At 45.7% G+C, this 18,078-nt stretch overlaps 1 protein-coding gene across 1 annotated transcript; it reads right to left on the reverse strand.

The window, feature by feature from the left end:
- Nucleotides 1–792: 792 nt before the first annotated feature.
- Nucleotides 793–17,851, reverse strand: LOC140723739 (zinc-binding protein A33-like). Its single transcript, XM_073038285.1, has 6 exons — nt 17,441–17,851; nt 16,482–16,577; nt 15,838–16,071; nt 14,029–14,051; nt 13,823–13,941; nt 793–1,955 (listed from the first exon to the last, which is right to left on the reverse strand). Exons 1-6 carry the CDS (start codon nt 17,849–17,851, stop codon nt 1,402–1,404), a joined length of 1,437 nt encoding a protein of 478 aa, XP_072894386.1. The 3' UTR covers nt 793–1,401.
- Nucleotides 17,852–18,078: the final 227 nt, after the last annotated feature.

The raw sequence follows: 18,078 nt of genomic DNA on the forward strand, positions 1-18,078 counted from the left end.
GACATTATGGTCACTGGACCCAAAATGTTCGCCTACACATACTTCTGTCACCTGACTGTCTGGTTCCCTAATAGGAGATCAAGTATTGCATCCTCTCTCGTAGGTACCTCTATATATTGATTTAGAAAACTTTCCTGAAACCATTTGACAAACTCCAAGCCATCGAGCCCTATTACAGTTTGGGTGTCCCAGTCAAGTTAAAATCCCCTACTTCCTGTTTATAACATCGGTCTACTATCTTTATACAGATTTGCTCCTCCAATTCTCTCTGACTATTGGGCGGTCTATAATACACCCCTATTAGTGTGGTCACGCCTTTCCCGTTCCTCAGCTCCACTCATATGACCTCTGTAGACAAGCCCTCCGGGCTGTCCTGTCTATGCACAGCTGTGATATTTTCCCTGACTAGTAATGTCACTCCTCCCCCTTTAATCCCTCCCCCTCTATCACGTCTGAAACAACGAATATTTCTATCATGTATAAACCTTAGGTGAGAGGTTATCTTTTTGTATTAATGTATTAAAAATAAATTATAAATTCTACCAATGGAACCTCTTACTAAAGGATTCATATTCAAAATAGTATCCAACAAATCAGATTCTTGCATATATGGAAAGTTAGCTAAACATTTTTGTAAAAATGTCTAACCTGAAGATATTGCAGTAAGTGTGTATGAGAGAATATTTGCTAATTAACTCTACAAAGTCATCAATCGACCATCACAAAATAAAAATAAATAAATCTGCAAAAAAACAGATCCCCTTAATCACTAAAGATTAAACAAGTTTGGGAGAGAGAACTTAATATGATCTTTATTAATGAAGATTGTCAGTTCTTCTTTGATATGTGCCAATGAGTGTTTAATTCAATTTAAAATTGTTCACTGTTACTATTTAACAAAGGAGAGACTATCCAAAATATTTCCTAACATAAACAATTATTGCGATAGGTGTAAAACTGAAGTAGCCACTTTTTCACATATGTTCTGGTCATGTTCTTCATTATTTTCTTTTGGAAATCTTTGTTTTCTACAATTTCAAAAGTTCTGAAAATTAATTTACAACCTCATGTATAAACCTTTTATTTCTGTCTACACACGCAGTCCTCCTCCACCTCACTGTCTGCTCTAACACTCTGGTTCCCCTCCCTCTGCAAATCTAGGTTAAGTTCCCTGGAGCAGCACTAGCAAATCTACCCGCAAGAATGTTAGTTCCCTCCAGTTCAGGGGCAAACCGTCCCGTCGGAACAGGCCCCACCTTCCCGGGAACAAAGCCCAATTGTCCAGAAACATGAAGCCCTCCCTCCTGCACCATCTCCTTAGCCACGTATTTAGCTGCACTCTCCGCACATTTATATTTACAGGGACTTTACTCCTGACGCCGGTCCCGGGATCCGACCCGTTTACAGACCCGGAGCGGAACCGGAGCAGATTCTCAGCCACTGGTTTCGATTCCCAGTCCGGAAGAAAGGATAACGTTTCCCCGTGAATTTATTCCCAGTGAAGGTGTGGAGATGGGACTTGGTCTTCGCGTTGTAAAATGAAACTGTCCCGGACTCGTAACTGAGATAAACTCCCACCCTCCCGGGGATGGGACCGGCAGGGAGACGGGACTCGGGGGAAGGGAGACCACGGTCCACGTCACAATCCCGATGTAACACGTCATAATACCGCCCGATGATCCAGAATCCAGTCTCCGGACTCAGTCTGAACCGTCCCTTCCTCTCCACAGACTCTGCGGCGACTCCCAGCCACCAGAGCCGAATCCCCGTCACCTCCACCTCCCAGTAATGACTCCCCGATGTAAATCCCTCCGATCCCAGCACACAAGCCCGGTTTGTGAATCTCTTCCCGGTGTCAGGGAGATCCCTCCGGGTCCCGGACCGTCTCACACTCTTCCGATCCTCAGACACCTCGAGCCGCGGACTCGCCGTTTCCACATCCAGGGTGACAGAGACTGGGGGGAGAAGCAGAGAATTAGAGAGTCCCCGGGGATCGGGGGGAGACTCGGGCAGCGCGGCCCCGGGGATCAGGGGGAGACTCGAGCAGCGCGCCCCCGGGGATCAGGGGGAGACTCGAGCAGCACGGCCCCGGGGATCGGGGTGAGACTCGGGCAGCGCGGCCCCGGGGATCGGGGGGCGACTCGGGCAGCGCGGCCCCGGGGATCGGTGGGAGACTCGGGATGCGCGACCCCGGGAATCGGGGGGAGACTCGAGCAGCGCGGCCCTGGGGATGGGGGGGGGGGAGACACGGGTAGCGCGGCCCCCAGGAATCGGGGGAAAGGCCTCTGTGGCCTTTGATTTGACCTGACAAAAGCGGGTGGACAACTGCCTCCCCAAGGGTTTTCCGCTGGACAGGGGAAACATCCTCCCACACTCCTGCCTGTCGACCCCTGAAAGAATTTTGTATTTCCATGAGATGTCCTCTCATTCTTCGAAACTGGGAACAGAGAACATAGAGCAGTACAGCACAGGAACAGGCCCTTCATAGAATGTTCACATTCATTTGTGAGTGTGAAGTGGGGCAGTGTGATGGTTTGAGACAGTAAAGGAGGTGATAATGGGAACCAGTAGGGGAGAGATGAATGGCAGATTGAACCAGGAGGGGGAGGGGTGGAAAGCCCCTGGGTGAACTGTGTGTGTAGACGTAATGAGAAGCTAGAGGGGGCAAAGATGGCAGATGAGGATGACTTTGTCCCCTTTCCCACAACCCCATCCGCAGCAGCCCCTCATTAGGACAGGGGATGAATTTGCAGGAACCCTTAAGCAACACAGGTCTTGATGAAGTGTTTCAGTCTGAACTGTCGACTGTTTACTCTTTTCCATAGAAACTTCCCGGCCTGCTGTTCCCCCAACAATTTGTGTGTGTTACTCTGCTTTAAATATACTCAATTATTTGGCCTCCACAGCTGCCTGTGGCAGATTCACTATCCTGTGGATAAAGGAATTCTCGACCCACCCACATCCTCCCAACATCAACTCTCTCCAGACAGGTGTCAGAGAGATCTGGCGAGACCCTTCATCAGGACCTGTGTAGCTTGGATTACCAGCATCTGCAGATTTTCTCCTGTTTAATTTTTAAAGCAGAAGTTAATAAGCAAACTTCTTGATCAGTCAGAGTCTCAAAAGTTACGGGGAGGAGGCAGGAGAATAGGGTTGAGTGGAATAATAAATCAGCTATTCTTCTAAACTCCCATGAGTACAGGCCCAGAACCATCAAACACTACTGATATGTTAACTCTTTCATTCCCGGAATCATTCTTGTGAATCTTCTGGACCCCCTCCAATGCCAGCACATGTTTTCCAATAGAAGGGACCCAAAACTGCTCACAATACTCCAAGTGTGGTCTGACCAATGCCTTATAAAACCTCGGAATTACATCCTTGCTCTTGTACTCTAATCCTCTCGAAGTGAAAGCAAACATTGAGTTTGCCAATCTTACCACTGACACAAACTGCAAGTTAACCTTCGGGAAATCCTGCACAAGGACACCCATGTCCCTTTGCACCTCTGATTTTTGAATTTTCGCCCTGTTTACAGAATTGTCTATGCCTTTATTCCTTCAACCAAAGTCATACCTCCCTAAGTTTGTACCTGCCAAACTCTACCTGTGCTACAAGATCCTTATTCCATATACTGGTGGATTCAAATAAGACCATAAGACAAAGCAGCAGAAGCCAGCCATTCGGCCCTTCGAATCTGCTCCGCCATTTTACCATGAGCTGATCCATTCTCCCATTTATTCCCACTCCCCCACCTTCTCACCATGACCTTTGATGCCCTGGCTACTCACATACCTATCAATCTCTGTCTTAAATACACCCAATGACTTGGCTTCCACTGCCGCAAGAAATTCACAGATTCACCACCCTCTGGCTAAAAAAATTTCTTCGCATCTCCGTTCTGAATGGGCACCCTTTAATCCTTAAGTCCTGCTCTCTCGTACTAGACTCCCCCACCATGGGCAACAACTTTGCCACATCCACTCTGTCCATGCCTTTTAACATTCAAAATGTTTCTGTGAACTTCCCCCTCATTCTTCTAACCTCCAAGGAGTACAATCCAAGAGCAGTCAAATGTTCCTCATATGTTAACCCTCGCAATCCCGGAATCATTCTAGTGAATCTTCTCTGAACCGTCTCCAATGTCCGAACCTCCTTTTTTAAATAAGGAGCCGAAAACTGCACACAGTATTCCAAGTGAAGTCTTACCATTGCCTTATCGAGCCTCAACACCACATCCCTGCTCCTATACTCTATTCCTCTAGAAATGAATGCCAACATTGCATTCGCCTTCTTCACCACCGACTCAACCTGGAGGTTAACCTTAAGGGTATCCTGCACGAGCACTCCCAAGTCCCATTGCATTTCAGAACGTTGAATTCTCTCTCCATTTAAATAATAGTCTGCCCATTTATTTCTTCTGCCAAAGTGCATGACTATATACTTTTCAACATTGTATTTCATTTGCCACTTCTTTGACCATTCTTCTAATCTATCCAAGACTCTCTGCAGACTCTCTGTTTCCTCAGCACTACCGGCCCCTCCAACTATCTTTGTATCATCGGCAAACTTAGCCACAAAGCCATCTATTCCATAATCCAAATTGTTGATATACAACGTAAAAATAAGCAGCCCCAACACGGACCACTGTGGAACACCACTGGTAACTGGCAGACAACCAGAATGGGATCCTTTATTCCCACTCTCTGTTTCCTGCCAATCAACCAACGCTCTATCCACATATATAACTTTCCCGTAATTCCATGGGCTCTTATCTTGTTTAGCAGCCTCATGTGTGGCACTTTGTCAAAGGCCTTCTGAAAATCCAAATACACAACATCCACAGCATCTCCCTTGTCTAGCCTACTTGTAATTACCTCAAAAAATATCAATGGGTTTGTCAGGCAGGATTTTCCTTTAAGGAAACCATGCTGAGTTTGGCCTATCTTGTCATATGCCTCCAGGTACTCGGTAACCTCATCCTTGACAATTGACTCCAGAAACTTCCCAACCACCGATGTCAAGCTAACAGGTCTATAATTCACGTTTTGCTTCATTGCCCCTTTCTTAAATACCAGAGTGGCATTTGCAATCTTCCACTCCTCCGGAACCATGCCAGAATCTATTGACTTTTGAATGATCATTGCTAATGCCTCCGCGATCTCCACAGCTACTTCCTTCAAAACACAAGGGTGCATTACATCTGGTCCTGGAGATTTATCTACCCTTAGACTATTCAGCTTCCTGAGTACTTTCTCTGTCGTAATTGTGACTGCACACACTTCTCTTCCCTGACACCCTTGAGTGTCCGGTATACTGCTGATATCTTCCTCAGTGAGGACTGATGCAAATACTCGTTCAGTTCCTCTGCCATCTCCTTATCTCCCATTACAATTTCTCCAGCATCATTTTCTATTGGTCCAATATCCACTCTCACCTGTTTTTTTACTCTTTATATACTTGAAAAAGCTTTTAGTATCTTCTTTGATATTATTTGCCAGCTTCTTTTTATAGTTCATCTTTTCCCTCTTAATGGCCCTCTTAGTTTCCTTTTGTAAGGTTTTAAAAACTTCCCAATCCTCTGTCTTCCCACTAATTTTTGATCCTTGAATGTCCTCTCCTTTGCTTTTACTTTGGCTTTGACTTCTCTTGTCAGCCACGGTTGCAACCTTTTTCCATTCGAAAATTTCTTCTTTTTTGGAATATATCTGACTTGTACCTTCCTCACTTCTCGCATAAACTCCAGCCACTGCTGCTCTGCCGTCTTCCCGCTAGAGTCCCTTTCCAGTCAAATTTGGCCAGTTCCTCTCTCGTGCCACTGTAATTTCCTTTACTCCACTGCAATACCGTCACATCGGATTTCGGCTTCTCTTTCTCAAATTTCACAGTGAACTCAATCATGTTACGATCACTGCCTCCTAACGGTTCCTTCACCTCAATCTCTCTAATCACCTCTGGGTCATTACACAATATCCAATCCAGTACCTCTGATCCCCTAGTGGGCTCAACAACAAGCTGTTCTGAAAAGCCATCTCGTAGACGTTCTACAAATTCTCTGTCTTGAGATCCAGTGTCGACCTGATTTTCCCAATCCACTCGCATGTTAAAATCCCCCACAATTATCATAACACTGCCCTTCTGGAAAGCCTTTTCTATTTCCTGTTGTAATTTGTAGTCCACCTCACTGCAGCTGTTAGGAGGCCTGTAGATAACAGCCATCAGGGTCCTTTTACCCCTGCTATTTCTTAGCTCAACCGAGAAAGATTCTACACCTTCTGATGCTATGTCACCTCTTTCTAATGATTTAATATAATTTCTTACCAATAAAGCCATGCCACCCCCTCTGCCTACCTGCCTATCCTTCCGATACACCATGTATCCTTGGACGTTCAGCTCTCAGAGACATGCATCCTTTAGCCACGTCTCAGTGATGGCCACAAAATTATACCTGCCAATCTGTAGCTGTACGACAAGATCATCCATCTTATTCCTTATGCTGTGTGTATTTAAGTTTAACACCTTAAGTCCAGTATTTGGTACTTTTTGTTTTGATTGCACTGCAACTCATCCCAGTGGCTGCAAATTTGCCCCATCACCTGCCTGTCCTTCCTGACATCTTCACTGCTCACTATCTTAGATTTATTTCTGTTTTCCCCCTCCTCCACTCTATCAGTCCGGTTTCCCATCCCCCTGCCAAATTAGTTTAAACCCTCCCTAACAGCTCTATTAAACATTCCCGCTATGGTTCAGGTGTAACCCGTCCTTTTCGAACAGGCAATACTTCCCCCTAAAGAGATCCCAATGATCTAAGAATCTGAAGCCCTGCCCCCGCACCAGTCTCTCAGCCACGCATCCATCTGCCTGATCCTACTATTCTTGCCCTCGCTAGCACGTGGCACAGGTAGCAATCCTGAGATTACTACCCTCGAGGTCCTGCTTCTCAGCTTCATTCCTAACTCCCAGAAATCTCTCTTCAGGACCTCCTCCCTTTTCCTCTCTATGTCATTGGTACCAACATGTACCAAGACAGCTGGCTGCTCGCCCTCTCCCTTCAGAATATTCCAGACCCGATTCGAGACATCCCGTACCCTGGCACCTGGGAGGCAGCACACCATGCGGGTATCTCTACCAGGCTCACAGAATCTCCTGTTTGTTCACCTGACTGTGGAATCCCCTATGACTACCGCATTCCTCTTCTCCCTCCTTCCCTCCTGCACAACAGCGCCTGGCTCAATGCCAGAGACCCGGTCACCGTGGCCGTCCCCTGTCAGGTCATCCCCCTCAACAGCATCCAAAACGATATACTTGTTGCTGAGGGGGGCAGTCACAGGGGTGCTCTCCACTATCCGGGCATTTCCCTTCCCTCTCCTGACAGTCACCCAGTTTTCTGACCCCTGTAGCCTAGGGATGACTACCTCCCTGTAGCTCCTGTCTATCACCTTTTCATTTTCTCTAATAAGCAGTAGGCCATCAAGCTGCAGCTCCAGATCCCTAACACGGTCTCCGAGGAGCTGAATCTCGGTTCACCTGGTGCAGATGTGGCTATCAGGGAGGCCGGAGGTCTCCCAGGATTCCCACATCTGGCACCCTGAACAAAGCACTAACCCTGCAGACATGCTACCTAATTCTACAGGAATGAAACAAAGAAAGATAGGTGTACTCACCCACTTACTTCGCCAAGCACACAAACTTTTTAAACCGTTAGCTAATGTGCCCTGCTGTTCCCCCGTCCGTCCGGGCCGATTTGCCAAGGGGAGAAAAAGAGTCGGTGCCTCGCTCTCGCCTCTTCCCGTTACCACCTAAGCACGTTGAGCCAAAGCCCTACACTCTGCTGCCACCCACTCCGCTGCCCGCTGTATAGGGTGGTCATCTTTTTAAACTCTCCGCGCTGTCCTGCGCAGTCTCGCCGTTCTTGTAAGCAAAGTTTTTTTTAAAAACTGTCTTCCTTCAGAATTTAGCTCCCACGCCGCCCTTCTTGTCCCAATCTAAAAAAAAACACCTTCAGTCCTGTATTCATCAGCCTATTCCACACTGTCCACATGAAATTCAGCAAGGCCTTTGATGTCGATGATAGGCCACACTTGGAGCATTGTCTGCATTTCCGGTTCCCGAATATGGGGAGGGTGTCATTACACTGGACAGGAGGCTTCAGGAGGATGTTACCAGGACTGGGGGCTTGAGTTAAAAGCAGAGAGTGGATAAGCTTGGGCTATTCAGCTGTAGTGTAGGATGTTCAGGTATGACCCCTTATCAAAGTACATAATTCATAAGGAGCTTAAATAATGTTTCTTTTTCCAAGAAATGGGAGTACAGAACCAGAGGCCTCAGATTGAAAGTGAGACAGGAAATTTTTCTGAGTGGTCTATCGGGTTACATTCTCATAGAGAGGGAGGTTGGTAAATGGAATTTGCCCTCAGACGCTGTAGAAACAGGTAAAAATAAAATATTTTAAAATAAATTTGGGCAGGTACACAGATGGAAAATGGTTAGAGGGATGGGGGGGGGGCAAACACATACAAATGGACATGCTCAAGAAGACATCTTAGTCTTGCAGATTGATGAAGTGGGCCGTGCGTTCAACGCCCGTCAAACCCTCCCAGATCATCCTCCTGAGGAATCTCACCCCGGAGTCTGTCTGTGAAGTGTTGATGTGACGTCATGTCAGAGGGCAGCTCAGTGCCACAGAACAGACAGACTGGGTAAGGACGGCAGATTTCAATCCTAAATGGGAATTTGTGCCTATTTCTGTGGCCGTGTGTCACACTCTGATAGTATATCGTGTGTGTGTGTGTGTGTGTGTGTGTGTGTGTGTGTGTGTGTGTGTGTGTGTGTGTGTGTGTGTGTGTGTGTGTGTGTGTGTGTGTGTGTGTGTGTGTGTGTGTGTGTGTGTGTGTGTGTGTGTTGATTGTGGTAAATATCTGTGTGGTGTGTATACACATTGAAGGAGAGTGTGCACATTGAAGAATTTGTATGTACAGTGTGTCATCACAAGCCTGGTGTGTGTTGACAATGTGTCACACGTGTTTGAGTTGTTTATTTGAATAAATGACTGTCTCTGAAGAGACTGGATTCCAGGTTACTGAGGGAAAAACAACGTAGATTGCTGAGACTCTGACTACAATCTGCCAGTCCTTCCTGTGTATGTGTCTGAGGGAGCTTTGCCAGGCCGGTTATGCTGTGCGTGCTTCTCCCGAGATGAAATCTTGACCCATGTCAATGCTTGTTGGTGTCTCCGAGCTCATTTTCACAATGCTTCAATGTAGTGGTCTGATCACCATAAGACATAGGAGCAGAATTAGGCCATTTACCTATCGAGTCTGCTCCATCATTCAATCATGGCTGATCCTTTTTTCCCTCCTCAGCCCCACTACCGGGCCTTCTCCCCGTAACCTTTGATGCTGTGTCCAATCTAGAACCTATCAAGCTCTGCCTTAAATACACACAACGTTCCACAAATTCACCAGCCGTTGGCTCATATTTCTTCGCATCTGTTTTAAATAGACCCCGCTCTATCTTGAGGCTGTGCCCTCTTGTGCTAAACTCCACCACCATGGGAAACATCCTTTCCACATCTACTCTGTCTAGGACTTTCAACATTCGAAAGGTTTCAATGAGATCCCCCCCTCATCTTTCTAAATTCCAGCGAGTACAGACACAGAGATATCAAACGTTCCTCGTATGAGCACCCTTGCATTCCTGAAATCATCCTCATGAAATGAACCTTCTCCAATGCCAGCACACCTTTTCTTAGATGAGGAGCCCAAAACTGTTCACAATACTCAAGGTGAGGCTTCACCAGTGCCTTATAAATCCTCAGCATCACATCCCTGCTCTTGAATTGAATGTTATCCAAACCCCTTAAATTGAATGCTAACATTGGATTTGCCTTCCTCACCACTGACTCTACCTGCAAGTTAACCTTTAGTGTGTTCTGCAGAATGACTGCTCAGTCCATTTTTATCTTAGTTTTTTGAGTTTTCTCCCCATTTGAAAAAAAAATCTGCACATTATATCATTTGCCACTTTCTTTCCCATTCTCCTCATTCAAGTCCTTGTGCAGCCTAACTGTTTCATCAACACTACCGGCCCCTCCACCAATCTTCGTATCATATGCAAACTTGGAAACAAAACCATCTATTCTAGGACAAGAGGGTATAACTTCAGGATTGAAGGACGTCCTTTTAGAACTGAGATGCGGAGAAATTACTTTAGTCAGTGTGTGGAAAATCTGTGGAATTTGTTGCCACAAGTGGCTGTTAAGGCTAAGTCATATTTAAGGCCGAGATAGATAGGTTCTTGATTAGCCAGGGCATCAAAGGGTACTGTGTGAAAGCAGGGGAGTGGGGATGACCAGAAGAATTGGATCAGCCCATGACTGAATGGTGGAGCAGACTCGAAGGGCCGAATGACCTATTTCTGCTCCTATATCTCATGGACTATTCCATCAGCTAGATCTTGATATACAGCATAAAATGAAGGTGTCCTAACACTGACCCCTGTGGAACACGAGTCACTGGCAGCCAACCAGAAAAGGATCCCTTCACTCTCATTCGCTGTTTCCTACCAATCAGACAATGTTCTAGCCATGCCTGTAATTTTTCTGTAATAACATGGCCTCTTAACCTGGTTATCACCTTCATGTGTGGCTCCTTGTCAAAGGCCTTCCGAGATTCCAAATATACAACATCCACTGCATCCCCTTTATCTATCCTGCTTGCAATCTCCTCAAAGAATCCCAACAGGTTTGTCAGGCAGGATATTCCCTTAATAAATCCAGGCTGACTTGTCCTATCTTGTCCAGTGTCACCAAGTATTCCATAACCTCATACTTAACAATTGTCCCCAATTTGTTCCCAACCACAGAGGTGAGGCTCACTGGTGTATAATTTCCTTTCTGCTGTCTTCCTCCTTACTTAAAGGGCAAAGTGACATTTACCATTTTCCAGTCCTCTGGCACCATGCCAGGGTCCAATGATTTTTGAAAGATCATTTGAAATGCCTCCACAATGTCTACCACAACCTCTTTCAGAACACTAGGGTGCAGTTCATGTGGTCCGGGTGACTTATGTACCTTTAGGTCTTTCAGCTTTTTGAGCACCTTCTCTCTTGTAACAGTAACTACACTCACTTCTCTTCCCTCGCACTCTTCAACACCGGGTACAGTGCTAGTGTCTTCCACTGTGAAGACTGGTGCAAAATATTTGGTTTATCTGCCATCTCTCTATCCCGCGTTATTATATATCCGGCCTCATTTTCTAGCGGTCCTATATCCACTCTCATCTCTGTTTTATCTTTTTACAATACTTGAAAAACAATTTGATATTGTTTGCTAACTTGTTTTACAAAGACAGGTGTGTAAAAAGGGCCTGAAGGATCATTGGAGACCAGAGTCACCCCGACCACAAACTGTACCAGTTGCTACCATCCGGGATACGGTACCGCAGCATAAAAGCCAGGAGCAACAGGCTCCGGGACAGCTTCTTCTACCAGGCCATCAGACTGATTAACTCGTGTGGACATAACTGTATTTCTATGTTATATGAACCAGCCTGTTGTACATATTATTCATCATGATTTACTATAAATTGCGCATTGCACATTTAGATGGAGACGTAATGTAAAGATTTTTAATCCTCATGTATATGAAGGATGTAAGTAATAAAGTCAATTCAATTCAAATCAATTTCTTGTTCATTTTTCCCCTCCCAATCATTCTTTTAATTCCTCCCTTTAGATATTTAAAAGCTTCCCAATCCTCTGTCTTCCTACTAATTTTTGTTTAGTTGTATCCCCTCTCTTTTGCCTTTACATTAACTTGTCTTCCCTTGTCAGCCACGGTTTTACTATTTTGCCATTTGAGTATTTATTTATTTTTGGAATACATCTATCCTTCACCTTCCTCATTTTCCAACAAACTGACACCATTTCTGCTCTGCTCTCATCCCTGCCAGCATCTCCTTCCAATTTGCTTTGGTCACCTCCTCTCTCAGACCACTGTAATTTCTTTCACTTATCTGAAATACTACAATGTCAGACTTTACTTTCTCCTTATCAGATTTCAAGTTGAACTCAGTCATGTTGTGAGCACTGCCTCCTAAGGGTTCTTTTAACTACTCACCTCTGGTTCAATACATAACACCCAATCCAGTGGAGCTGTTCCCTGAGTAGGCTCAACGACAAACTGCTCCAGAGAGCCATCACATTGCATTTAACAAACTCACTCTCTTGAGATCCTTTACCAACCTGATTTTCCCAATTGACCTGCATGTTGAAATCTCCCATGATTGTCATAACATTATCCTTTTCATCAACCTTTTCTATTTCCAGTTGTAATCTGTGGGCCCCAACCGACTGACTGTTGGGAGGCCTGTATATGACTGCTGTCAGAATTATTTTTACTTTTGCAGTTCCTTACCTCAACCCACAAGATTCAACATCTTCCAATCCTATATCACATCTTGCTGCTGATTTACCAGCAGAGCCACACCACCCCATCAGCCTTCCTTCCTTGCTCGATACATTGTGTAACCTTGGACATTCAGCTCCCAACTACAAACATCCTTCAGCCACATTTCCGTGATGGCCACAACATCATACCTGACAATCTGTAATCGAGCAACAAGATCATCCACCTTATTTCTCATAATCCATGCATTGAGATATAACACTTTGTGTACTGTATCTGCTACCCTTTTTAATTCTGCATCCCTAATGCACTGATACTCACCCTGCTGGCTGCAATTTTGCCCTCGCATCTGTCCGCCCTATCTGGCAGTCTGACTGCACGCTATATTTGCATTTTAACCATCAGTCCTATCCCTTCACTCCACTTCCAACCCCCCACCCCACCAAATTAGTTCAGACCCTCCCCAACAGCTCCATCAAACCTCTCTGTGAGAATATTGTTCTCCCTCGGGTCGAGGTGCGACCCATCCCTTTTGAGCAGGTCATTCCTCCACCAGAACAGATCCCAATGATCCAAGAACCTGAAATCCTGTCCCCAGCACCATCTTCTCAGCCATGTTTATCTGTCAAATTATCCTGTTTCTACCCTCACCAGCACATGACACAGGCAGCAATCCAGAAATTACAACCCTGGGGTGCTGCTTCTGAGCTTCCTACCAAGCTCTCCAAATCCTATTTTCAGGACCTCTTTGTTTTTACTTCCAATGTCATTGTCACAAATTTACCAAGATATCTGGCTCTTTTCCCTCCCTCTCTAAAATGCTGCGGACACGATTCGAGGCATCCCTGACCCTGGCACCTGGGAGGCAACATACCATTCGGGTGCCCCGTTCACATCAATAGATTCTCCTGTCTGTTTCCCTGGTGATTCAGTCCCCTATCACAACCACTCCCCTCTTCTGCCTCTAACAACAGTGAGAGATGCTGATCCGGAAGGGTGAAGCCCTGTGTCAGTCAGAGTCTGCACTCACAGGGCACATGAAGGACTTGTGTATTTTCCTGACAATCCCGGTCACCACACTGATACCTGCTTTTATTCCCTACAATATTATCGTCAGTATTAAATTCCCAGTTCCTCTGGTAGATCCAAACTCATGTCCTGGTGTGTTAGCCTGCGATTGCGACACAGTGCTTCATTTGACAGTCCCGTGTATTGGTTGTATTGTGACCCTGTGCTGGTGTGTTCAGGGGTCTGACATCTCCAGCTGACCATGTGACAGTGATGCCTCCCAGTCGGTGGGGTTGATGTGAAATAAACCAGTTCCCCTTCAGCCCAGTATTACAGACAATCTTTGCCTCAAATTGGAACTAAATTGAGCTTCATAAACAAGGAAGAATGAATCTTTATAAGTTTTACCTCGATTAATAGCATCAAGCGTTTCTCTCAGCACTGTTTTCAACAAATAGGGGTGATCGAATTTTTCAACCGATAGGGTCTCATCTGTCACTGACAATTCCTGGACATCGTCATTAATCCTGTAAATATTAAACTGCTGGTTATAAATTGCTATTCTGAACTATTTTACAAATCCATTCAGGGTTTCAGTGAAGAGCATGTCCTACCTTCTGTTCCGACGAGCTTCCTCCTGAAATAAATAAAACACAAATCTGATTAGACTTGGACTTACTGTCCACATCCTGAATTTCATCCAAATCATTACAAGGTGTTGAAAATTCCCACTCCTGCAATCACTCTCACACACGGACAATACAGAACCACGGGGTAAATTACAAGGAAAGTTTCTGAATGTCAGACCATTACTGAGAGGATGAAACTTACAGGGAAGACAGGACAGTCTGTGCATTATTATCTGGATATGACGTCAGTGTGATAGGATGGAGGAATTTAAGATCAGTGATGTATGTGATTGTATGCGGGTGGAGGAAGTACCTCTATTTATGGGGAGACTTGTGGGGAGATGTAATTCCAGATGGATTTTTACAAATTCCACAAGAAATTTAGTGAGGAGGATGTGGAACTCAGTGCCACAGTAGTGGTTGAAATAGAATGGCAGAGACTGACTGTAATGGGGAGGCTGGATAAGCACGTGAGAGACCAGGGAGTTCGGGGCACTGTTGCTGGGTGCGGTGAGTAGGTGGCAGGAGGATTGTGAAGCCGGGAACTTGAGAGGAGAAAATCGGCCGAATGGCCTGGTTATGTTTTGAACGATTGAACGTTCATTTGAATGTTATCTGTAAAAGTAAAGAGACAATAATAGTTTCCCTAATCTGATGGAAACCAGATATAGAAGATAAGTCTGATGTGTGGGTCAAATTCTTTGTTCTCACTGATTGACAGAGAGACCCTCACACCCACTGCACCAGACACACTCACAGCCTGTGACTGGAAATGGGTGTTAATGAGAGTTTTAGAGGATATTTAATGCAGAATTAAGGACACAGTCAGCAGCTCTGTGTTATGATCAGAGTAAATAATTTCATAGAAATTTGCATTCTCTCCTGGGATGTACAGAAGTTGTGGAAGTTCAGTTTTGGGACAATAGACAATAGATGCAGGTGTAGGCCATTCGGCCCTTCTAGCCAGCACCGCCATTCACTGTGATCATGGCTGATCGTACACAATCGGTACCCCGTTCCTGCCCTCTCCCCACATCCCTTGACCCTGCTATCTATAAGAGTTCTATCTAACTCTCTCTTGAAAGCATCCAGAGACTTGGCCTCCACTGCCTTCTGGGGCAGAGCATTCCACATATCCACCACTCTCTGGGTGAAAAAGTTTTTCCGCATCTCTGTTCTAAATGGCCTACCCCTTATTCTTAAACTGTGGCCTCTAGTTCTGGACTCACTCATCATCGGGAACATGCTTCCTGCCTCCAGCGTGTCCAATCCCTTAATAATCTTATTATTATGGGACAACAACAACCCTGAATAGTTGTATCAATTGTCGGGTGAGAAACAGTTTACTGCCATTTGTAAATGCTGTGTGTAGGAGCAACACGTCTGTTTTCTGTCTGCATTGTATTCTGTGTTACGTGTTTATTACAATAACCAGTCATGTGAGTGGGGACGTGGTAAAAGCGAAGGGAATAAGTTACGTATCCGTACTTTGTTCTGGGCAGTTTTGAGCTGGGGACGGGCGGATGTCATTCTGTTCTTGACCGCTGTGTTGCAGCTTACTTTACAATGAATTACCCTGAAGTTTCATCGCTTCAAGATTGTATTTTGTTAATGAAGGACTGAAAGCGTATCTTGGACATTTTGAGATGTCATTATTGGAGTGATTGGAGGGCGCATCATGCAAGTATAACAAATTGATTTGTTAGAATTGGCCGCTGTGCTGTGTTTATTTCAAATATACCACTGTTCATTTAGTGCCCTTTGACAGAAACAAATTGAAATAGAATCCCTCACCTTGAGAAATATCACACTGTCTTTTTGATCCATCTGTTCCTTTAACTTTGCGATTTCCTCCTGAATAATCCTTATATTCTCTTGAAGAGCTACAAGATTTTTCTCCATTGAGTTGAGAATCCTCTTCTCTTCTTCCCTGAGATCCCTGAGTAAACGCTGCTCTTTCTCAGTGATAATCTGGCGCAGTTCAGCAAACTGGGATGTGACGTGGGACTGAAGGCTGTGTGACTGTTCCTGCCGAAGGAAAGGTGAAGATTAATATACTGCATTGCTGTGCTCTGTTTCCTTTTGTCGTTAAGTTCGGTCAATTAGAGTCCATGCTACTTCTGAGAGCATTCCCGTAAACTCCATTCCCTCATGTTTTCCTGAAACCTATTCTCACTTATTGACCCATAAACTCCCATGTGATTCACGCACACACTCCCCACCTTCACAGGGTTAATTATAATTAGCCATTCATCCAGCATGTCCTTGGGATGTATCGGAGTCTCTCGTGGTCACAGGGAGAGCATGCAAACTCCACACAGACAGCAGCAGAGGTCAGGATCGAACCCAGGTCACTGGAGCTGTGACACTCTGCTATTCTGCATTGAATGGAGCAAAACTCGACAGTAATATCAGAAATTCCGCTCAGGAAGCCTCACCCGAACTCCAGAAATCTTCTCTTTCTGTTGCTGCTCCTTTTCCTGGAAGTCTGATTTCTTTTTTGTGAGAGAGTCTAAGGAAGATTTTAGCTGATCCTGGAAGTCAGAGAGTGAAGGAAATAGAAACAAAGATGCATCAAAAGAAACAGGTGATCAAACCCGATTATCACACAAAATGCCAGAGGAACTCAGTGAGTCAGGCAGCATTTATTCGGGGGAAATAAACAGTCGGTGTTTCGGGATGAGACCCTTCATTGGGACTGGGAAGGAATGGGACAGAAGCCAGAATAAAAAGGTGGGGATGAGAACCAGTTGACAGGTGACAGGTGAGACAACGTGATGTGGTAAACTATGTATACCTGTCTGGACACGCCCCTCTGCTGACTGCTCCTGTGGCTCCTCCCACAGACCCCTGTATAAAGGTGATTGGAGGCACTGCTCCTCCCTCAGTCTCCAGGATGCTGTGTCGTTGTCTTTGCTGCTAATAGAAGCCTATCGTTCGCTTCCTGTCTCCGAGAGTTATTGATGGTGCATCAGGTGATGAAGTGAGAAGCTGAGAGGGGACAGGTGGAAGAGGTAAAGAGCTGGAAAAGAAGGATACGAGGGGACAATCGACCATGGAAGAAACGGGAGGAACTGGGCTGTTTGCGGCCCTGAATGGTGACGAGGGAGGAGGTTAGGAGTGAGGTGTAGCACTTGTCCCGCTTGCAGGTGTCAATGCCAGGAGGGAGATCAGTGGGGAGGAGCGAGTGGATCAGGGCGATACAGTACGTAGAGTGCGATCCGAATAGAGAGCGGAGAGTTCGGGGTGCGGAGGTGGGCTGTGGGACGGAGAGATGCTAGAATCCCGTTGGAGATGGCGGAAGTTGCAAAGAATTAAGTGTTAGTTATGGAGGCTCGTGTGATGGTATGTAGGAGAAAGGAAATGTGTTAAGTGTTAAATTAACGTTAGTTTTTACCTTATAGTTTTTAACAGCGTCTTTAATCAGCAAGAAGCGGTGCTCTCTGTGTTCCTGCGCAGCAGCACAGACCAGACAGATCAGCGTCTTGTCCGTTTCACAAAACAGCTTCAGTTCTTCCTCATGTTCCTCGCAGTGACGTTTACTTTCCTTCCCTTTCGGATTCAGGTTTAGATTTCGAAATTGTTCAGCCAGATTTGCTAAGGCCCGATTCACCCTGAGGGTGCGGTCAGCAAACTCCTCTCTACATTCCGGGCAGGAGATTCTCTCCTCCCTTTCCCAATACTGTGTGATACAAGAGCGACAGAAGTTGTGTCCGCACTCCAGTGATACCGGATCGGTGAAGAAATCCAGGCAGATGGGACAAATTGTCTCCTCGCTCAAACTCTCGACCTGTCCTTTCGAAGCCATGTTAACTCCCAGCACTCCCTGATTCAGAATGCTTTCACTTTCCGGGAGCTGCTGAACCCCTGCAGTACCGCGATTGTCCACTACGCGCGCTGCAGACTCAGGGAATCAAACAACACACACACAATGCTGGTGGAACACAGCAGGCCAGGCAGCATCTGTAGGGAGAAGCACTGTCGACGGTTCGGGCCGAGCCCCTTCATCAGGACAGCTGGTGTGGTATACTGCGT

The sequence above is a fragment of the Hemitrygon akajei genome, unplaced genomic scaffold, assembly GCF_048418815.1.
Source record: "Hemitrygon akajei unplaced genomic scaffold, sHemAka1.3 Scf000131, whole genome shotgun sequence".
NCBI lineage: Eukaryota > Metazoa > Chordata > Chondrichthyes > Myliobatiformes > Dasyatidae > Hemitrygon > Hemitrygon akajei.